General features: G+C 41.7%; 1 protein-coding gene across 6 annotated transcripts in view; it reads left to right on the top strand.

The window, feature by feature from the left end:
• The window catches only part of LOC144782893 (uncharacterized), an 853036-nt gene extending 834887 nt beyond the window's left edge, over positions 1–18149 (top strand). For all 6 annotated transcript variants that reach the window (XR_013601298.1, XM_078662148.1, XM_078662146.1 and 3 more), the window contains one exon: positions 17830–18149. Coding sequence is in view for 1 of the 6 variants with exons in the window: in XM_078662148.1 (XP_078518274.1) it covers positions 17830–17834 (5 nt within the window). In the remaining 5 variants the exon portion in view is untranslated. The remainder of the gene's footprint in view (positions 1–17829) is intronic.
• Positions 18150–23930: the final 5781 nt, after the last annotated feature.

A 23930-nucleotide genomic window follows, 5' to 3' on the forward strand; every position in this document is an offset into this window, starting at 1 on the left:
TTGTCACAACATGTTCTGCTGGAGAAAATGTTCCCACTATGTTGAAGTTTTTTTTTAGTTCTTTTTGTACTAAGAATCCCTGGTAAATTAGCAGTTTTAGATTTTCCTGTTGTACCTATAACACGAGAGCATGGTCCTAAGTGTACAATGTAAGTGCTTTTATTAAAAGAAATCATAAATGAAGTGGTTCTTGGATGCCTTGCTAATATATGGGCCACCCCCAAGACTAGGAAGTATTCTGAGACTATCCTCTCTGTTGGTAGATTATTTCTGTGCCTTGTTTGTTCTGTCCACCAATAGATATTTGCTGTCTTACACCCATTGCCAAAGCGGCACGGACATCAGATCCAGCTTGGGGAGTCAGCATTAGTCCAGCTTGAAGTAAAAGTGAAGGTAACCAGCACAGGCGTTGCTGGCAACTAGGACCTCAGTGAAGGCGGAAGCCCAGGGACGTTAATGCTGTACCCCTGCCACTGTCTTGGACGAAAGACGGGGTCACAAATCAGAAAGGAGAAATCGTGGATCAAGTTTTTTGATGCCCAGCTGAGAGTCACAGACCGACCAGAACGGCGAGGAGGCTTTGCTTGAGGTGACCCCTTTTGAAATAAGGGTTGCTTCAGAGATCCCAGAATCATGCCTCTGAATCCTGGTCCCAAATTGAATGCAAGTTTGCACCTTTGTTTGTTGGTCAAGATATAAGTGGGCACACTGGATGCAATAAGTGGCCCTAACAAAAGAGCAGTGCGCCAATAGAGTAATATAGGAGTTAGGGAAGGACTTGAGTTTAGGGTACATGTCCTGTGTCTCTGGTGCCTGTTAGATTTAAGTGAAGAAAACCGGTGCACTGCCTGAGACACTGGACAGGATCGCTGAGTGCATTTGCCCTGGTGGGTGATTGCCCTATCCTGAAGAAGAAACTTTCCTTTTAAAACTGGGTCGTGATTCTTGAGTTGCGAGTTGTGCAGCTCCACCGTGGATCAACAAGAGCCTGCCTGTGAAGCTCAAATGGACACAGGGAGAAGACTCCCCTCTGGCTGGTTGTACAGCGGCTTCAATTTCCCCAAGGGCTTCTTTTTCGTTAATAATGTACCCCTTTGGTCGTCCCATATTTTAGGAGGAGCAGCCCTTTGTGGCTCCTTGTCCTAATTCCTATGACCCTGTGTGGTCCTCCTGGTCCCTTGGAGCCAGGATTGTTTTTGTAATAATGTGTCTGACTGCTTTAATATTTGCATTAGTTATGTTTGTTCTGCACGAGAAAAAAAAATTCTGAGCAATTGAAAAATGTCACTTTGCCCATTCCTTGAATATATTAAATTGATGTTCTAGCCCTCATAAAGAAAAACTGGAAAAGTCTAATGAAAATGTTTTTATTGGATATGTGCTGTTGGTTATTCTGAAATTGAAATGGATGGACACTGAAATGCATAGGAGCCCCGAAAATGTTTTTACTAGATGGTTCTAGGATTTGCTTAGGACTAGAAAATTGATAGTTCTGTTTGTGATAATAGTCATTACTCTCTCCTGTAATCTGTATGTTAATTATGACCCAATGCTCTGTTTCCTCTATACTCCTGCTTATACCTTATATGTACCCGCTTAATGAAATGTTTAGAATGGAAAATGCCCACCTAGCAATGAATTAGGATATTGATAAATGTATAAAAATAAATGTGCAAAATATTTTCAGTGTTCACAAGTGGACAGTAAAATTGTGAACAATTGCAAAAGATTTTTCCAAAACCGCCAGTCATTGCTTACCGCAGAGCTCCAAATTTACGATCTCATATTGTGAAAACTGAACTCAAGCAACCTGTAACAAATGCAGGGGTTCATTGCTGTGACTCTAAAAGGTGCATCACGTGTGAATACCTTTTACAAACATCATCATTTACTAGTTATGGTACCAGAAAGACCTATGCAATAAGGCAGCATCTTACATGTCGCTCAACATGCATTATTTATGTGATTCAGTGCCAACGGCAAAGCTGTAAAAAACAATATGTAGGCCAAACAGTGAATGACCTCCGCACACGATTCAGGAACCACAAATCAGCAATAATTAATAAGAAAATTGACCAGCCTTTAGCCAATCATTTTAACCTTGTGGATCATTCACTATCAGATTTGAAGATTTTCCCCGTGGAACTTGTCTCAAAGGAAGAACTACTGGACTCCAGGGAAAACTTCTGGATGTACCGTTTAAAGTCATTGCATCCAGATGGACTGAACATTACTGACAATACAACCTGATTACTGCATATCTCAAGAACTCTCAGGACTGCATTTATTCCACATTCCAAATGGAATCTTCACTCATGATGCTTTTTGAAAATTCAGCTGTGTCATCTGTGCAGCCACTGAGCTTACCATCTTGAAACTACCTGAGGAAGGCGGAAGCTGAAACGTTGTAGTGGAAATATATTTTTGTTCTTTGGTAAATCTATCTGTTTGAGTCACTGCTTTCTTGGATATTTTATTTCTTTGTGACTCATTGTATCCTTTGGGATCCAGATTTTTGCTCTGGCTGGCTGTTGTTTTCTTGTGATCCTTCATCCTCACGTATATATATAGATATATATATTTAGCAATCCGCCTTGAAGACTGAGTGGATGTATAAGTGTGTGAATGGAGGATTCAGTACCAATGTGATTGACTGTCTAAGTGAGGAATTTTAAGTGTCTCACTAAATATATGGGATAGTGATTAAACTGTATGAATACCTGTATCACTCTATCTTTTATAATGTGTGTTAAAAGATTATGCTACTGTATGATCAGGTATATCAGCTTGTCACATGGATGATGTCATCAGTGATGTCATCAGTGATGTCATTTGAGATGTCATCAGTGATGTCACTGACCATGTCATGAATGATGTAATATGTGACATCATCAGCAGTGGATTGCGGGCGCGCAGGAATTTCAATGGTTTTATACGAGTGAAATGTCCAGCAAACTATAACACCCCTGAAACCTATGGTTTTTTTCAGTGAATTTCTAAGGTTTTTTAAATGCTAATTCCTAACTATAACTTATCTGAAACCTATGGTTTTTTCAGTGAATTTCAAAGGTTTTTTAAATGCTAATTCCTAACTATAACATGTCTGAAACCTATGGTTTTTTTCAGTGAATTTCAAAGGTTTTTTAAATGTTAATTCCTAACTATAACATGTCTGAAACCTATGTTTTTTTCAGTGAATTTCAAAGATTTTTTAAATGTTAATTTGTAAATATTTTTATTGTTTTTTTTTATATTTTCTAACTACTGTTTTTAATCTTTTTATTTTTAGATGTTATTTTTTAAATTACATTACACATTTTTTTATCAAATTTATTTTACATAAAAATATTTTTTTTCCATTATTTTATATTGTTTATAATATACTTAAATCATTTTTATATTTTTTTTCTTTTTTTTTGCAGTTGCGCACCCTACGAACACCTTATTCATTTACTGCGCTAAACATGTCCTCCATTTTAGGGTCGCTGTCTAGGATCCGCGAAGGGTGTGCGATGGGTACAACTTTTCCCATGCGGTTGCTATGCGACTTGTGCGCGCCGCCTTGCGCATACACGAGATGTACGTATAACGCGCGGACGCGCCGTAGAGTGCGATGTCATATACATATCAGACGTGGTGTGTGCGCGACTTCTGCGATTTTTTTCAATGTTGAAAAACTTCTTTATATATGTTTAATATAAATATTAAGACAAGAGATTATCTGAGGTTATTATTTTAATAATTTTCTTTAACTTTCTTAAAAAGTACATCACTGTTATCCTATGGCAGGAAATTCACTTAGCAGGTAAATAGTGTTATTGTTACCTTTTCTTACTCAATGGTGGATCCTGGATACAGCACTGCTGCATCTCCTCTCTAAACAGTTGAAAGAATGCAAATTACCAAAAAAGCGCTGAAGCCCACATCACATCAAGGGGCCCTGGGAGACCTTTTGGGACTCCCTGAGGAGACCTAGAGGATCAGGGTGTGTCTACCCTCCCCCTTTTCATGTTTTAAACACACATTTCACACGCTTCTTCAGTCTCCCTTGTACCGAGACATAAAATGGCTGCCAACAGTTTCTAGTTTCGAATGTTGACAACCACTTGACAGCCAATTAGCCTTCAGTGCGTGATCGGAAGGGTGCGCTTATGGTACGATGATAATAAGCGGAGTATACGTATTCAATTTTTTTATGGGAAGTGGGCTGCGTGGCCCCCCTCCCGTGCCCAATCCCGGGCACCGGGGTCCCCAGCCCCCGGGGCATGGCTAATTATATATTATTATTTTATGGAGGAAGGCTGCAAAGCACCCCTCCTCAAGCTACTTCAAGACCACGGGGACATCCGAACTCCATCTATGTATGTACCCCATAGGAGTTGCCTTCACTTTGCGCATGCATGTTTGTGGTAGCGCATGCGTGTTAATGTTACGCATGCGCACAATACGTCCCACCGTCTGGCTATGTACCCCTAACGTATTTCATTTTATTTTCACATGCTCAATTACAACATGCCCAATCACAGCTCTCACACCCAGTGACATCATGCTCAACCAATCATCCTTCTGCAAAGCACTTATAAGCTGCCAACCTTCTTGAACGTTTCCTATTCCGCAGTCACAGCCATTGAGAGTGTTTGTATTCACTTCTTCGTAGGTGAGCACTTTTTTTAAGAGTAATTAAATTAATTAATCTGAACAATCTTTAAATACCACGGAATGGAAAAGGGCCTTGGTCAGGCCTATTAGGAAAAACACCGCTATCCCATGGACAGAACTCAACAATCTAAGGCCAATATCTCTTCTCCCGTTCTTGGGCAAACTTATTGAGAAATATGTCAACCGCCATCTATCTAACCATGTTGAGCTGGCAGGTGGATTGGACTATTCTCAATCGGGTTTTCGGCCCAAGCACAGTACCGAGACCACCCTGATGTCAGTCGCAGACGATCTACATATGTATCAGGACAAGGGCTTCTCCGTGGTCCTGGTACTATTGGACCTGTCTGCGGCGTTTGACACCGTGTCTCATAACATCCTGACAACTCGGCTGGCCAATATCGGCTTGGAAAACAGGCTTTAGCCTGGCTTAGGTTTTTTCTATCTAACCGGACCCAACGTGTGACCTTGGGGGCCTATCGGTCAGAAGAGACTGAGATCTCAAAAGGGGTGCCACAGGGCTCTTGTTTGAGCCCTACCCTCTTTAATATCTATGTGGCACCCCTGGCTAGCATCATGAGAACGTATGGCTTTATTCGGGTATCCTACGCCGACGATACCCAGCTCCTCTTCCCTTTTAAACACCTCACTCCCGAGGTCAAGAACTCCTTTTCCCAGGGTATGAAGGCTGTGGCACATTGGATGTCCACCAACTATCTTCAATGCAATGTCGGTAAGACCGAAGTCATGTTGTTTGGAGAAGCTAAACTTCTGTGGACTCCGGACTGGTGGCCACAAGATCTTGGCCCAGTCCCAGAGCCAAAGCAGGTTGTAAAAAATCTAGGAGTCAGACTAGATCAGGAACTCTCATTAAAGCAGCATAGCAACTAAGTTGTGGGTTCATGCTTCCACGTAATTGGTCTCCTACGGAAAGTATTCCCACTGCTTCCCGACTCAGTCAGAAAAACACTGGTGCAGGCTCTTGTTTTAAGCCGCATAGACTACTGCAATGGCCTGTTTCTGAACGCTAATGAAAGAGTTCTGGCAAAACTCCAAGTGGTTCAGAACACTGCAGCTCGATTAGTCCTTAACGCCCCTACCCGAACCCCTTCCAAACCTCTGTTGGTAAAACTCCATTGGCTGTCCATAAAACAGAGAACCAAATTCAAAACTTGCTGCATTACTCATAAATGCCTTAACGGTTCAGGACCCGAATATCTAAAAAACAAATTCATTCCCTATATTCCCACACGCTCCCGCAGGTCCAGTGACCAGGATTTGCTATGTGTCCCTCGGACGAAGAAGGCTAGACACGGTGGTAAGGCACTGTCTGTGGCTGGACCCTCTCTATGGAACAGTCTCCCTAGAGCCCCCAGACTATGCCCAGAACACCTACAATTTAGGAAACAACTTAAAACCCATTTGTATCAACTTTAACATCTAATATAGCTAAGTTTCCATTCATCTTACCGTTGTGGCTGCCAAAGCGCAGAGATACTCCTCCAGGAGTCGAATCAAGCGCTATACAAACCCGCAAATAAATGCAAATTTATGTTCGATTTGACAATGCTGAATTTAAGCACGCTTTCCTGCTTTTTTATATCGTTAAAGTTGGCTTTGTAACTTTTGTTTCTGTGCAATCACCTAATCCTGGTGTGTTTGTTTAATTTGTCAAGCGCCATGTGGCCGCTCCTACAGCAGTGTGCTAACGTGCTGTTCAAGTGAATACGATGTAGTTTCTCTCGTGTAAGTAGTGCGTCACGTGCCCCATGCATTGCAAAAGTATTGTTTTCGGCAAAAGTATATTTTAGCACGGTTTCCAGCTCTTATAACTTAAATGTTTTGCCTTGGTAGGCGATGTTTCTGAGCAAATCACTTAATGCTGCTGCATATAATTTTTTAAGTAGTGCTTCACGTGCTGCTTCCTCCCTATGCACTGCACATGTAATTGATTGGTCAATGTTGTATTTTAGCACGCTCTCCATGTTTTTTAATAACCTGAAACTTCATTTTCCCCCTGTTCTATCTCATTATACAGATATCTCAACCATGAGACGTGCTGGTCGCCACAAGCTGCCCTGCCCATACACTATACCACGTGGTGGTGAACAACTCGACACACCAGATCCACTGACTGCTCTCCATATGTTATCAGCCGAAAATTGCAATGTAAATAAAGTGAGTGACCAATCTCGGCCTAACATTTGTATAATGCAATGCTATTTCCTATTTTGCTTGCCAAATATAACCTCTGATAATTGCTTTTCATCCCCAATCCTATTGAGAACAAATGTTTTGATGTACATTTAAATTAATCTTGGACATATGTACAACATACACATTTTTAACTCTTTTTTCAGTTTGCAGAATGTTTGTTACCGAGGTTGAAGAAAACTATATCCTCCTGTTCCAGCTGATTACACCGATGTCTCAAATATGGCATTTACTAGTTGTCCGAAGCCATGCACATTCACAAATTTTTAACGGACAAGTTTAAGGTAAATACTCACAATACGACTACTCGGCGAAGTTAAAAAGTAACGGATATAAGTACTTGAGGGGTTTTCGGTGGCAGATAATCTCAAATTCACACTTCTAGGAATGACTCTGATACAGGGTGGATCCCTGTATAACTAATGGATGATTAGGTTTTAGGATGGCATTCGAGCTCCCAACCTTCTTACTCTGCTGGTACTTGGGCCTCCTCATGAAGCAGGAAGAGCCTCTCTCAATCTCCCTAACTCTTCCCATGCAAAGTTGACCGGATTCTTAGTCTGCAAGTGCTTCCGCATACTTGCAGTTCCACACCAGTCCTCTTTATTGGGGTCTCCCATTGAAAGCAGTCTTGTATATGCGGCAAGTAACTTTTCTTGCATTCACCTTTTTTAAGACTTGTGAAAATTAATTTCAAAACATTCAATAAATACGGTGTCACTATGCATTGTGTCAAATGCTTTATTAAAAATATGCAGAAAATGTTCCCTTTAATGTATGTTAATTTCTTTACAAAAGAATTTGAAAGGAGAAAGTAGGAGATGAATAACAGAGTAGGACGTTATAACTCAAACTGCAAAAATTGATAAAAAATGTGGACCAAAGTCTGCATGTACAATGCCAGTGGAAGCGTTTCAGGCACACTGCAAAGATTTTAAAAAATATATATATCGTCAAATGTTACTTTGACTTGTAATGTTTGACCTCACTTAGTCACATCAGTCTAATTTTAAACACTAATTTTGTTTTTGTTTTGCAGATTAACTACAATACTTCTTTTGGACTCCATATTATATGTTGTTTATTATATTGTTTTGTTAGTTATAGTTCTAGTTATTTATTGTATTGTTATCTTTTAGTTATAGTTCCCGGTATTGTTTTAATAAAAGTTAATTAAAAAAGTACATACATCTGTTTTTTTTGTGGGGGTAGCAGTCATCAATAGAAATTATATTTATAATTTGAAGTATATTTCTGAGGCTAACTCATTAGCAACATAGTGTGGTGAACTTTTAACCTCTGTGCTCACGTAAGTGTTCCATGAACTGTTACTATGGTAACAGGCAGAACGCCATTTGGGGGTAGGGTTACATGTTACTGGCTGTACAACACCGTTATATTTACCCAGGATCTTCTAAATCACAGAAAGGAAAGCAAAGTAAAACAAAACAATGTGTACCAGATTTACAACCCCCTTGCACCACTTCCGCGTCCAACCACCCCCTATAACATTACAAGTATGTGGGCCTCAACGACCCCCCTCAAGCCCCGGGAACCACCACCCCCTGAAATTGTTGTATTACGGAACGCAAACTGCGTAGCCTATGATTATATTTATTCACATGCCACCTTGCGTGATGCACCACTAGGATACAGGAGGCCTTCAGCCCCAGGAGCTGCAGCATCAACCTGACCGAGACCCGGGATAAAAGCTGAAAGATCAGAATCAGAGCCTAAATATCTCGAACCCGCTGTTCGGAGTGAAAAACCCAAAACTGCGCCGAGTCCAGAACCGCTCCGATTAAGAGGGGCACAGGTGCGACTTTGGCACGTTGATGGACAACCCCAGCAGGTGCAAGAGGTCGACCGTAGCCTGGAGGTGGGAGACGACTGTCTGGGTGAGCCCCCCTTCAACAACCAGTCGTCGAGATAGGGGAAGACTGGAACACCTGATCTGCGCAGATAAGTGAATAAACAAGTGAATAAATCTTTCTACTTTTCTACGAGACTATAGAATATTGTCCATATACCACAACAATCTGCGTTTCAAAATGCATGGCATCTATTAAAGAGATTGTGTACATTTTACAGATGAAGGAAACCAAGTCTTCCTCATGAACTTTAGACTCTGCATCGATACTTACTTGTAATTACTAAAATCTCTCAATAAACACAAAGGCTCTTTCTAGAACCACCCAACATCTATACACATAAGCTTGATATATATCTCAAGAATACATGCTTTGTTTTTTTCAGCGACCAAATGAGCGGATCCTACGCGCATCTCGCGACTTTTTTTGCAAAAAATTGTTCTTACTTTTTTTGCCCTACGGGTCCCTATGTCACCCCCTGAGCAGACCTAGGGGGTCAGGGTGTGTCTAACCTTCCCCTGTTCACGTTTTGCCAACATATTTCACAGACTTCTTCACCCTCGCTTCTACCGAGACACAAAATGGCTGCCAACAGTTCCTGGTTTTGAATTTTTACAACCGCTTGACAGCCAATTAGAATTCAGCGCGTATTATTACGGGTGTGCTTATCCTACGAGGCCAATCCTCGCACAATCCGCGGATCCTCCGTGTCCATAGATATATAAATGACTTTAACTGTAATTTTCTCAAAAACTACTGAACATATTGACACCAGCACACGTCGGAACTCAGGACTAGCTCTCTGCCAAATTTGGTGTAATTCCGTTCCGCCGTTCGAGCTGTAGCCGTGGCTAAAGGTCCTATGAGAAATTGCATGGGGAAAACGCGTTTTGGGACCCCCTTTTTTATCGGCCCCCGCTTCACCAATTACCCCCAAACTTTCAGGGTATGAGCGGAACTGAGCTGGCCAAAAGTTTGGAAAATTTCAAGAAGATTCATCAATCGACACCAAAGTTATTGGCAATAGAATGTTGCGGTTTTCCTATGGATAATAGGTCCTAACTATAACTACCTACTGGCGACTGCCAGTAGGTATTATATATATATATATATATATATATATTTTTTTTTTTATAGATATATATGTATATTTATATTTATTTTAAGATGGGGGTAATGGGGGTAACCCAGTATTCCTCAGAATTTGGGTGAGCAATACGGTTTTAATCAAAATATTATTCTGTTGGCTACATTTTGAGAACCTACTAGTTGAGACTTATGACAAAGGCCTGAAGAAAGTTCTATTCCTAAGTCAACAGAAGAAAATACAGTACACATGCAGTGGAAGTGATCCACACTAGTTGGGCTATATATTGTATCAATTTGTCACAAGGTAAATCATTTGTAGTATTAGAATACTATCTTGTTTCAACAAGTGTTGCTGTTCACAAAAGTATTGCTGAATCACCAAAATGTACATTCAGGCATCATTAACAACTATTGTTGATGTTTCGACCGATTATATGTTGATTTCTAGTAGACCAGATCTTCATTAGGACATTATGAGGTGTATACATCCTGCATGGTCAAAGAATTCGTGTAAGGGATATGCATAATTTAGTAGTATATGAATGGCAGAATATCATTTTTACCAACTCACCTCCAGAGCGACTAGAAAGTCCAACTGGCGAATTAAATCACTACGACAGGGGCTAAAAGGCTGCTCTATGGTTAATTGGAGGGTAGTTAAGTAATCACTACCAAACAAGTTATCAGCATAATCTAATAGAAGAAAGAGCTTCATGACTACTCACCAAAATAAGCCAATGCCAGGGTAAAAACTCCTGAATGGCAGTGATATGAAATATAAATATGAAAATGGGTCCAAAGTGACTCAATTAAATAAACCAAGGGCAGTGGTAAAGGATGGGTCTACTCACCACTCTATGGTGAAAAAGCCCCTAGTAATTCTCTAGGGTAAAAATATATGAATGAAAAATTGCTGCTTTTAACTAGCATTACCCAATTGGAAATTACATGAAATGCGACAACGTTGGTGTTTACTCGCTAGTTTTATAGGGCACTATCAGGGTGGAAAAATCAACAGTAGTCGGTAATGGGAAATTAAATTTAATTAGGTAAAATAACATGAAATGTGTTAATAATAATGAAGAGGATATTTGGTAAGATGAGAAGATGACCTTACCCTGCGCTCGCTTCATTTGGAATGAAGAGCTGCAGCTGTACGCGACTTAGAACGCTTTGTTTATAAACGAGAGTAAACGCTGCGGGTTGACACCCACGCTACTAGAGATCCAGAGACAATCGCTGTGTAAGCTTTGCGTGCATAAAACCTGGATTATCTATATTATGCAGCAAAATTGAAAATTATGGTAATTTGACTACGAGAAACATAAACACATACCTTCATACACTATCACCATGTAACATGCAACAACATATACATCAACATCAAACAAAAAAAAAGCATCTCTTCCCTATACCCTCACCTCAGTATGTAATCACACGGAGTGCAGCATATCTAAATAATATATACAACCATTCAACTGTTCTTACTGAACAATGCAGCCAAGACTTTTAACTTTTACCACTTAGCTGCTGGGGCAACAACCCACCCAGTGCTTAGTCCTTTTTAGGGCTCGCCTGGTGATGCGCATGCGCATAGCTGGCGAATCTCTATAGTGGCTTATCCAGAGTTTAACCACTGGCGATTCCATGCAGTGCATGTGCTTTTTAGGTCATTGCGCAAGCCCTAAAAAGCGCGTGCACAATGCCACCAACCGCCTGCCTGCCTCGAATTACCACAACAAAGGCAGCCCAGCCTCCCTCCCACAGCTTCTCTAATTATTCACGGCCGGCCGGCCGTACTTTCAGTTTCACGGCCGCCGCCGGTGTCTCCTTTTATGCTCTTTGATGCTTGTTTGTTGTTCTCGTTAACTAGCACTCTTATAGTACACACACTGCCATTAGCATGGCATCGCAGTGGTTTGTGGCAGTTGTGCGCACGGTTACTACAGGTATATTTTAGGTATCGCATGATGCTTGCAATTGTTCACTACGTCAAATGATGTTGAAATGTTTTTTAGTTTATTTGGCCCCGCATTTCGCTTTGTGCAGATTTATTATTTGAACGCCCCGTTGCTATGTAAGAGCGCTTGTAAAATTCCGTACTTCGACTGGAACCGGCAGAGCTACATTCCAAGCACAGGAATGCGGCTTTTCCGCACTCCTTCACGTTTAAATGACATCAGTACTCAGCATGCGCCAGTAAACCCTTCCCACCTGAAAGGTCAAGGGTCAACTTCCCACTTGCAGTATTCGGAAGTATTTACATTAATTACACCAAGGGGCGCAACAACCATTGAACTTTTTAAAAGGGCTTTGGCACCGCCCCTTCCCCCTCGTCAGCTGGGCTGCCAGACTGGAGGTCAGTCTCACGTGCAGTAATCCTCCCGCGTCTATTGTGCCTTTGCTTTCTGTGCCCCCTGCGCCACACTCGACCTGGTCTGTCTCGTGTAAGATAACCATGTGTAAGGGAGAGGACAAAACCATCAAAACGGCACGGGTGCCCTGCAGCCTTGTCCTACCAAAGACAGAAATACAAGCTCTCGTGGAATTGTAAATAAATCAACACTGTGATGTTACAGAAACAAGTGAAAAACATGTTTGTCTTTGAAAGTAAACAAGGAATATGACATTAGAAAAGAAATGTTGAAAGGAGTTTGTCTTTTGTACTTAGTTTTTTCAAGAGGTTCATAAAACAATGCATGATGTGGTGAATTCTCATTTCACTTTCAATTCAATTCTCTTGTTCTCATTGGTGCATATGATTGTGTCTGTGTGCTAGTTTTGTTCTGACTGCAGTGATCTATCAGTAACCCCTAAATCTAAATCCCAGGTTGTGTGTCTCAAAATTTCCTCCTCAGAGTGATAACATAGGTATCATGGAATTTATGGAAATTTGTAATTTTTAGTGCTAAAAATGACAACAACTGCCACAGCAACTGCTGCAAAAAATAAGATGTATTTTTGTTTGATAAAAAACGATTAAACTGAAGGGAACAACGCAGAGACCAGAACAGCCGGTTATGGTAGCACAGCGGGCTAATGTATTCACGGATCTGTGTTTAATGCCGCGTTCCCAGATTTAAATCCTGTTTGAACCACTTAGCCTCTCATCCTTCCAAGGTTGACAAAATGAGTACCACACAACGTGCACTATTCAAACAACAAGGTTCCTCCACAAATCGCTGCTATGGCAAAAGTGCTCTGTCCCTCTGCACAGTATTTCCTTGGAGATTTAACATTGCCTTCAATGGGTGGACACTACGTAGCTCGTTGTGTGATTTTTTTTATTTTTATGCAACAAGTTGATAATCGATTGCACGCACAATGTCCATTCTCCACTACACCAAATGCTTATGTGAAGCAGCACTAGCCACACCTTGCTTTTATTGTGTCATTCTAACTCATGCAACTCACCCAAGAAGTGCACTATACTCCGGGCCACTGAAATTATGCGGCAGGAGAAGGCCAAATTATGCGGTAGGGGTGAGTAGATTATACGGCAAGAAAAGGCAAATAATGCAGCATAATGTGCCACATTTTGTAACAGTATTACTTCATTATTTCGTAATTTTAAACTTGGTAACACTGTCTGGGCATTGGTTGCACCTCATTAGGACCATGTTAATATCCAAAATATAGCAATAGGCACAGAGCTCCACAAATGCCCCCACCACACAGCTCCACCGATGCACCCACCACACAGCTCCACCTACACAGCTCCACCGATGCACCCACCACACAGCTCCACCGATGCACCCACCACACAGCTCCACCGAGGCACCCACCACACAGCTCCACCGAACGACCCACCACACAGCTCCACCGATACACCCACCACACAGCTCCACCGATGCAGCCACCACACAGCTCCACCGACACAGCTCCACCGATGCACCCACCACCCAGCTCCACCGATGCACCCACTGCACAGCTCCACCGACACAGCTCCACCGATACACCCACCACACAGCTCCACCGATGCACCCATCACACAGCTCCTCCGAGGCACCCACCATACAGCTCCACCAAGGCACCCACCACACACCTCCACCGATGCACCCACCACACAGCTCCACCGAAGCACCCACCACACAGCTCCACAGATGCACCCACCACACAGCTCCACAGATGCACCCACCACACAGCTCCACCGAAGCACCCACCACACAGCTCCACCGATGCACCCACCACACAGCTCCACAGATGCACCCACCACACAGCTCCACCGATGCTCCAACTAAGCTCCACCAATGCACCCACCACACAGCTCCACCAATGCACCCACTAAGCTCCACCGATGCACACACCACTCAGCGCAACCACAGCATCACTCAGCGCAACCACAGCATCACTCAGCGCAACCACAGCATCACTCAGCACCACCACAGCATTACTCAGCGCAACAGCAGCATCACTCAGCGCAACCACAGCATCACTCAGCGCAACCACAGCATCACTCAGCGCAACCACAGCATCACTCAGCGCAACCAGAGCATCACTGGTTCAAATATGTTCTTTCAATGTTTCAAGCTGTTTTCAAGCTTTCATGCTTCATTACAAATCACAAAAAGATGTTAATATTTCACTTCTGTTCTTGGATTTTCGTCACAATAAAAAACACTGAACATAATCTTCACAAAAGTTATTTACAAAAGTTTAAGCTATTGCCATTACAAATTAAATAAATTATTTAAGTATTAATTATTTAAAAAAATGAAAAGACATTGTTATTTGTAATATCAATACATCTAAGTCACGTAAATACAAAACATGTTGCATTACAAATGCTATAGGTGTTTGCGAAAGTTATAACTACTGGCATTGTAAATGACAAAGCTATTAATTTAGCTATTTTAAAAAATAACACATCAATTAAAAAAAAATCATTTATAAGACCAATAGCTCAAACTTTCCTAATGCGAGCCCTATTGCATTTCCAATGCTTGTTTGGCTATTTGGGGCAGTTCACACTTGGGCCTCCATAACTTTTACCCACATAAGGTATCCATGCCAAATTTGCCTCTGTAAAGATTGCTGTGCTTCAGTCACCTTCTTCCTAGCTTTCAGGAAACATGCATAGCTGTAGCAAACAACTATTTTTTTTATCACAGTTTTGGCATTTTTGAAAGGGTTTGCCCTTTTTTCCTATTTGTTGTGCTTGCAGTTTGTGGTGGAAACTTGTGTAAAAGCCATGAGTGATCTGGGAAAACCATAGATTTCTGAAAAGTAGACAACATTCTGAATTCAGCAAGGGGTCATGTGTGTAGATCCCTATAGGTTATTCAAGAAACGTTCTGCTGAAATAAGGAATTATTGAAAATGGGTAGGTAACAATAGGAATTTGTGACAACGTTCTTATCTGCTGGACTGTTCTGTTTGTGGGACTACATAGGGTTTGGAGGATGTCCAAGAACTCTAGGTACCCAGAGCCAGCCCCTGCATTGTACCTTACAATGAATTTTTATTGTGTACCTAATATAGACCAATTCACATGGTGAAATATGTAGAGTTAAAATGGGCATCAAGGAGCCTATGTATTTCTGAAATGGGCACCAGAAATGGAGTTTAGGAGCAGTGGTTATTTGTACATCTCATTTACACACTGGCTTATATTTGTAAGGCACAAATGGAGCAAAAGCCAATTAGTAATAGCACATGCTCTACTATTCAATGTTTCCACATGCCTTCCGATACAAATGGTACCTCCTTGTGTGGGTAGGCCTACTGCCCCTGATAGGAAACTGCCCAAAACGCAACATGGACACATCACACATCAGCTTTACACTGAAAACCGGCCCATTTGTGCAATGTTAGTAGCTGTAGGTTTTGGGCCCTAACTCAGGTGGCTTCTAGGAAAACCTAGCAAACCTGTACATTTTCAAAAACTAGATACCTAGGGGATTTCAGGGTGGGGTGACTTGTGTGGCGTATACCAAGTTTCCTTACCCATAAGCCTTTGCAAACCTCAAATTTGGCTAAAAACACACATTTGCATCACATTTATGTGAGGAAAACTTCTGGAATCTATCGGGAGCCACAAATCTCATATTAAACAGCATTCCCCCAAGTTTCCTGATAAAAATGGTACCGCACTTGTGTGGGTAAGCATAGTGCCCCCAACAGGAAACATTCCAAAACGCAACATGGACACATCACATTGTTCCATTGATAACTGCCTTTTTTTTCAATGTGGGTAGCTGTGGATTTTGGGCTCTAGCTCTGCTTGCACCCAGGTAAACCTAGCCAACCTATCCATTTTTCAAAACTAGACGCTTAGGGAAATCTAGGGTGGGGTGACATGCGGGGTTTTCATCAGCTTTTCATAACCAGAATCCCTTGGAAACCTCAAACTTTGGCAAAAAACACACTTATTCATTACATTTCTGTCATAGAAAGTTCTGTAATCTGCAGCCAGCCACATATTTTCTCAAAACCCTGAGTTCCCACACCCACTTGTGTAGACGGTCCAAGAGACCATGACACAAAGGGCTCTGAAGCGCTACGTTGAGAAATAAGCAATAGGAGTAGCTGCGGTATTTGAGGATGTTGTGGCACCTCCTATGCAAACCTACCAATCACAGATATTTTTGAAAGCTAGACAATCAGGGGATACCAGGGTGGCGTGCCTTACTTGAATACCACAAGGTTTTCCTACCCCCAATACCCTGCAAATCTTAAACTTTGCCTAACATCACACATTTTCCTTACATTTCTGTGATGGAAACCAACGGAATCAGCAGGAATCCACAAAATTCCTACCACCCAGCGTTAACCCAGTTGTGATGATAAAAATGCTGCCCCACTTGTGTGGCTGGGCCTAGTGCCTGGTACAGGAACGGATCAAACCAAGGTCAATTGGAGTCCTTGTGAGGACCATTGGCCAACACCCGCAGTTAATGAGTTAACTGTGGTTTTTCAGTGAATTTCTGATGAATAATGGATATTTTTAACACGCTAAGGCATTATAACCAAAGCTATCCATAACTTTATTTTAATCTTTGTTTTTTGTTTTTAGTGGACAGACAGGAAAGATAGATAGATAGATAGATAGATAGATAGATAGATAGATAGATAGATAGATAGATAGATAGATAGATAGATAGATAGATAGATAGATAGATAGATAGATAGATAGATAGATAGATAGATAGATAGATAGATAGATAGATAGATAGATAGATAGATAGATAGATAGATAGATAGATATTCATGTACTACAGGACTATCCGCAGTTTATGATTTCAACTGAGATTCCATTAAGGAAACTAGGATTACAGAAAGGCAAGGTTTCCGTACCGTGACTCAGAGACGCGAAACATAAAGCAACTGATACTTCCATACTTCAGGCAACTGACCCCTCTTTTAAAAAATACCTGCTTTTGGGGTGTGAATAAGCTGAAAGGATTGATCGTTTCCATTGCTAGCAGAGCCCTTGGTACCACCTGTACCCAGTTTGGTAGTCTTGCAGTTGAATGATGAAGGAATAGTGATTGTTCTGTCAGATTAAGCTCTTCTAGGGTTGATGATTATTTACTCTATCACATGGCATATGAGCTCCAGACTACCAACGCCTTCTATGGTTGCACTTCCTTAGGAATATCTTAAATCAGAGGCAGCATGGAAAAGTTCCTCCTAGGGGCAGACAATGGTAGCAAGGCATTACTGAAGTGGTTATGTCCCCCAAGATGTCAACAAAATCTCTTCTTTGACGTATGAAATTCTCTCTAGGGAACATGAATAGTCTTATCTTTCCTTCAGTCAGAACATATGCATCAGGCAGGTCAGGGATGTATTAGGAGGAGCTTTTCCACTGTGAACAGAATCCTTACATGAGTAGCAACATGGTAGACTACCTTGAACCTGCAGTTATACTGATGACTGGGAGAGCAATGGAAGGTCAAATTATGAGAAGATATTTTAAAAGAATGTTTAAGAAATAGAAAGTTTAGAGAAGACAGCATTGGTAACCACACATTTTCCTCCTCTTTCTGTATAGTTTGACGCCTATTGTTGGCCCGCTTTGAGCAGATTATTCTACGTCAACAATCGTCCATCACTAAAGCACCATCTCCTCAAGGACTGAGTACTCAGTTTCAACACTCTTATACCCTGTGCCAACCTCCGGAGACTGAGCGAAATGTCATGAATCCAGTTCCTACCAGCTGTTCTGAGCTAAGAGGATTTTCAGGAATATTGTGCATTAAATACTATTGTGTGCATCATTGCTTGCCATGTGATTCTCTGTAAGATACCTATTTATCAAGAAACATTTCTTGCTGATTTCATGTACTGAAGATTAAAACATAGTAAAGCACATCAACCATATATTTTATCTTTATTGATGCTGCACACACCATTCCTTAACAGTACCATTGTTCTATCATCATATAAAGGATATGTTTGTTAAATAAATCCAGAGTGATAGCTGAAACATATGGTTGTGACCATCTCTTCATTTTCCAAGGCGACTAATATACTAATCAGTCACATCGTAAAATGTACATTCGCAGACGTTACAACTCCTCCTGCCACATTACTAATAAAGTAAGAGACATTTCCTACACTTTATGAATGGCTATGAACACAATTAAGTAGGCCTATGAGTGACCGCAGACCTCCATTTGCTTCACCTAAATGAGATTATTTTTTAGCACAACTCCCTTAAGTGGACAGTTGCCTCTTTGAAGATGTTGACGTCCAGGGAATACATGGTTGGGTGAGGTGTTGGTGCATGCAGTGGTCCACTGTCTACTCATATAAAGGCAGCCCACATCAATGTCAAAGGGGAAGTTCTAATGAACAAAACTGAGGTTTCTGTATGCCCCAAACCTGCGGGATGCACAGCTTAAGACACTCAGGTCTTATCCTATATTTAACCATTCTTAATCAAAAACTTTAAACAATATATTCAAACTCAAACTCATAAAGATTATTGGTTATACTCAGTAACCTTGTATTAACAGTTGTAAATATAAAAATAAAGCTTAGTGCTTCTGCACTTTACATGATTATTTTGTCATCAATTCATGAAATCACTCCATTTAAATACAGTACCAAATTGTTATAAACAATGAGACGGGCAGCTTTAAATAAATCCCAATGCATTTTGGATAATTATAAACCCTTCTTCAGGGGTATTCCATAACAACGTGATTATATGAACATCAAAAACAGTAGGCGGAGATCCTCTGTGTAGAACTACAACAGAAAATGCAAAAATGTGAAAATGTCATCCTCGAAACAATGTCAGATACTTATAGTAGAATTTGCACTCGAAAACACCATGACTAGTTCCCAACGTACCGCATGCATCAAATTGCAAATGTAAATGTGACGTAACTCCTCGAGTACATGTGCCACTGTGAAAGTCAAACCTCTGTCATCACCATTTTCCCTTCACTATTGGACAGCCATGTCCTTATCAACATAACCTCCACCATGATATAACTAGCTCGCTTACCCAATGCCTCAAATGTTTATTGTGAAAAATGCTAAATCACTAATATAAACTAATATACACTAATATAAACTCATCTGGCAAATCATACCCGGTCATCGGGGACTGCAGATTCTGAAGCGCCATAGGTAGTGAAATATTGCCAATTAAATGCAGTGTTACCTGGAAGTTTTTAAAGAAACATTCTCTATCTCAACCTAAGTATTCTAGGAGAGAGGATATCCGCAAACTATGCCTGTGCAGTGACGAACGCCTTAACTAAAAACGAAATTAAGAGGTGCAGTGAATTAGATAATGAGTGCAAATCCTGTACAAATACTATTATAACAAGGATGACAGATGTACATGAAAATATGCCAACATGAATATGTAACATGAGATGTTCATAAAAAACATAATAGTTCATAGTGATCATTCAACCCTCCTGGAATAGTCGTACACAAAAAATTAATCCAGAAGGTCTCTCTACGTGCTAAGGCTGTTTGGTGATCAATGCCTGGTTTTAAATCTACCTTCTCAAGTACCGTGAACCTCAACTGTGGGATGGTATGGAATGGTATGTGAGGTATTCACCCAATGTGTGGCCAAACATGAATTCAAATTCTTGTTTCTAATCGTGCTTTTGTGTTCTATAATTCGTGTTTTGATCTTCCTTGAAGTTCGGCCAACATACACAACCCTACACGAGCATCTGATGGCATAAATCACCCCCTCTGTGTTGCAATCCGAGGTGTGTCGTAATGAAATTTGTTTGCCCGTGTGACCATGTGAAAATGTATTTCCTGGGATGACGTTGCTGCACTGTCCGCAATTCCAACATTATCCTCATTCCTTTAAATTGTTGTTTAGCTAGTGAAGGACGTGATTTTAATAGTTCTCTCAAATTCTTGGATCTATTGTGCGCAAACAGAGGTTTATGCTGGAATACGTTAATAAAATCCAATTCCTGTTCAATCATATCCCATCTTTTTAAAATGATAGTTTTTATCTGTGTTGATTGTACCGAATGTTGTAAGACAAACACCACGTTTTGAAGATGTTTCTTTGGTCTTAATAAAAAGATGTTCACGTTGCTTATCTGCAACAATATTAACAGCTTCTGTTAATACTTCCTCTGGATAGCCCCTCTCCTTGTATCAGTTACATTGTTCTTCAATCAGTAGTGAGCTGCGCACAGGATCTGAAGTTATTCTTTTAATTCTGATGAACTGCGACACCGGTAGATGTTTTTTGAGTGAATAGGGATGTGCACTTGTGAAATGTAACGCATTATTTACGTCAGTGGGTTTCCTAAACACGGATGTTTGTAATCCTGTGGCAGTCTCCTCAATCTCAATGTCCAAGAAGTGGATGCGGCTGGCATGGATTTCATGAGTGAACTTCAAGTGAACTACAACAGAAAAATGTGAAAATGTCATCCTCGAAACAATGTCAGATACTTATAGTAGGATTTGCACTCAAAAACAGAAATGTTTTGGGGGACAATCCCAGGCTGCTTTAAAAGTGATATACCAAAGATCAAGTTTCTTACAATATTTGTGAGATTGGAGGGACGCGACCACGGTGGCAAGGAGTCAGGCCTGTAGCCTGGAGTTCCAACGCCGCCGGACCACAGGGTGCAGGCTACGCTCAATTCCCGTGACTCTGGAAGATGGTGTGGGAGCCAGAATGCATCCAGAGACGACTGCAAGGATTCGTGACTCCCACGATGAGCCCGGAGGCGGCAATGGGGGGTGTGGTGAGGGCTGATCAAGTATGGCCCTGGGCATAAGCTGGGCGCTTCAGAAAACACATACCAAAAAATACCAGCTCCATCCATCTGCGGTGTGGCACCCCAGCAGCGTCCCTTTCTTTCCTTCCGTCACATGGAATTTGGTTCTTACTGAGTGTTCGGAGCTCAAAACTTCGTCTTCCATCATTCCCCGGAGAGGTAATGGCTCTGTGCCTCCATAGGTGTAAATCTTAGCCGAGCTAGGTGTCAAGTGTGGTTTGGGTGACAGCCGCTCGTATTGATCTGAGTCCATTACATTTATCGATGCGCCCGTATCTATCAGGGCGTGTATGGTGGTTCCATTGACCATGATGCTGCACATCGGAGGTGGACGCCTCTTGCGTCCTGGCCTCCCGGCAAATGAGATGACAAACGTGTCGTCATCGTCTTCATAATATGCGGTGGTGCCTTGTTCTGATGTTCCCCCTGGTTGTTGTGCTCTTTGAATGTGAGGTGTCGAAGGGTCATTGGGCGCCCTCTGGAAGTGCCTTCTCAAGATCGCCCCCTCCTCTGGGGCACACGCTGGCATAATGATTGGCCTTGCCACATTTGAAACAGGTTTGTCCTCTTGCTGGGCACCTATCTTGTTCTTTGCGGTTGAATCTGCAATGCCCACACTTGCCACTTGGCCGGCTCCCAGTGCCTCGCCTCTGTCCTGGCGCGGGCACCTTTGTATGACGTCCACCGCTCTTCCTTGACTTGGACTACTTTCTGCATTGACGCTGATGGAGTATTTCTCACTCGAACGGTTTCCATTTCTTTGGCCCTTTGGTCTGACAGTTCGTGTCAGCAGGGTAGGAGATATCCCCGGTTGTCGAAGCATCTGTCGTTGCAGTGCGACAGACTTGCACACCTGGAAGATCTGCACCCCTGGAAGATCTGCACCCTGATCTTCTCGTTTTGGCCAATTCCAGTGCACGTGCACGCCAACTTCCTGAGTCGGGCATAGAACATATACACAGTTTCTGTGTCAGGGACTGTCCGGGACTATTTGGGGAACACAGTCAGGGAACTGGGTAGAAAAACGTACACAGAAAGAGGAGTACAGCGCTGCCCAGGATCATACAAGAAGCTAGAGGAGAAAAGAGATCCAAAGGGGAAGTCTGCACGAAGGAACAATCGGGCACATGCATCAAAGGAAATTGCATTAGCAAACGGTGCGAATCGCAAAATTCGTCCGTTTGCGAATGCAATTTCCATTTTTGGGATGCATTATGCATTTTGTTGTTCTCGCAATTTAATAAATCGCAAAATTGCGATTTCTTAAATTGCGATTGCATTTAAGGAATCTGAAATTGAGATTCCTTAAATGCAATGCATCAAACTTTTAAAATTAGCGAATTCGCAAATAAGGGGTGCAAATTACCATGAAGTTGACCTTCATGGTAATTTGCGAAAACTTTGAAAAATGCACAATAGTGCATTTTTCAAAGTACCATTTTACACACACACATGCCCTTGGGGCATGTGTGTGTGAAAAATGTACTTAATGGCAAATTTCAGGGGTGCAACAGGGTGTCCTTTGGACCCCCCTGCACCCTTGAAATTGCATTCTCATTTTGCGATTCCTTAATTGCGATTCGCAAAATGAGAATGTCTTCCCATTCATCATAGGAATGAATGGGAAGGGATTCCTTAATTGCGATTCTTAAATTGAGAATAGCAATTAAAGAATTTTAAGAAATCGCAATTTATTTAGCGATTTCTTGATGCATTGCAGTTTGCGATTCCTTAATTGCGATTCCTTATTTTTCGCAATTAAGGAATCGCAAACTCCAATGTTGATGCATGTGCCAGACGATGACTAAGACTCAGAAAGGAGGGATACCCTTGAGGCAATTTAGCATTCAGGATAACTACACCCAGGACGAATGTGCAAGACATATATATAAAACAACATTAACAATAAAGGGGGGTGTGGGGTAAAGCTCTCAGGAGCTCCACACGGGAAGGCTGAAGCTAAGAAAGTTTCTTACCCACAATTGCTGTTACAGATACTGACTGCAAATACCCACATGTAGGATATGGATGCAAAGGAAGGGTCTGTGGAGCTTTATACCTATGGTGATGTTATAAATGTAACTCAAAGACAATACTCACAGTGAACAAGAAACACCACCTAGGTAGTCAGCTGTGCCCACGGATCCTGATGATCAAACAGGAACACGCATGGCAGTAAAAGCAAAGGGTAAAACTAAACACAAGCACTATAGACAAGGAGCTGGCAAGGAGGAGTGCTTAACAGGAAATGAGGGAAATGACAGGGCACACTTGGCAGAAAGCAGGTAACATGCATACAAGGCAGCAGAAGCAAGACAAAGAATAGAAAGACAGCAAACTAGGAACTGGAACCAAGGAATTGGGAAGAAATGCAGGGACTGGAAAGGGATATACAGAAGGGGAGGCTACAAGGGTATACTAGAATAGTGCAGGCTAAGGAATCAAGAAAACAAAATAGCATAGAAGGCAGGTCTGGGGCAGGAACAAGAATTAAGCTAAGGCTCGAGTCAAGGTAGCACTGCAGACAGTGCTGGTTCAGGAACAGGGAATTACTAAAGCTTCAGGAGTCAAGGTAGCACTGCAGGCAGTGCTGGTTCAGGAACAAGAAATTACCACAACTTCAGGAGTCAAGGTAGCACTGCAGGCAGTGCTAGTTCAGGTACAGGGAAATTACTGAAGCTTCAGGAGCCAAGGTAGCACTACAGGAGTGCTAGTTCAAGAAAGAGGACTTAGCTACAGCTCAGGAGTCAAGAGAGCACTGCAAGCAGTGCAAATCAGGAACAAGAAATAGCCGAAGCCCAGGAACAGGAGCAAAGAATAACTATAGCACAGGAACTCAGTAAACAAGGTAGCACTGCAAACAGTGCTA

The sequence above is a fragment of the Lissotriton helveticus genome, chromosome 9, assembly GCF_964261635.1.
Source record: "Lissotriton helveticus chromosome 9, aLisHel1.1, whole genome shotgun sequence".
Taxonomy (NCBI): Eukaryota; Metazoa; Chordata; class Amphibia; order Caudata; family Salamandridae; genus Lissotriton; species Lissotriton helveticus.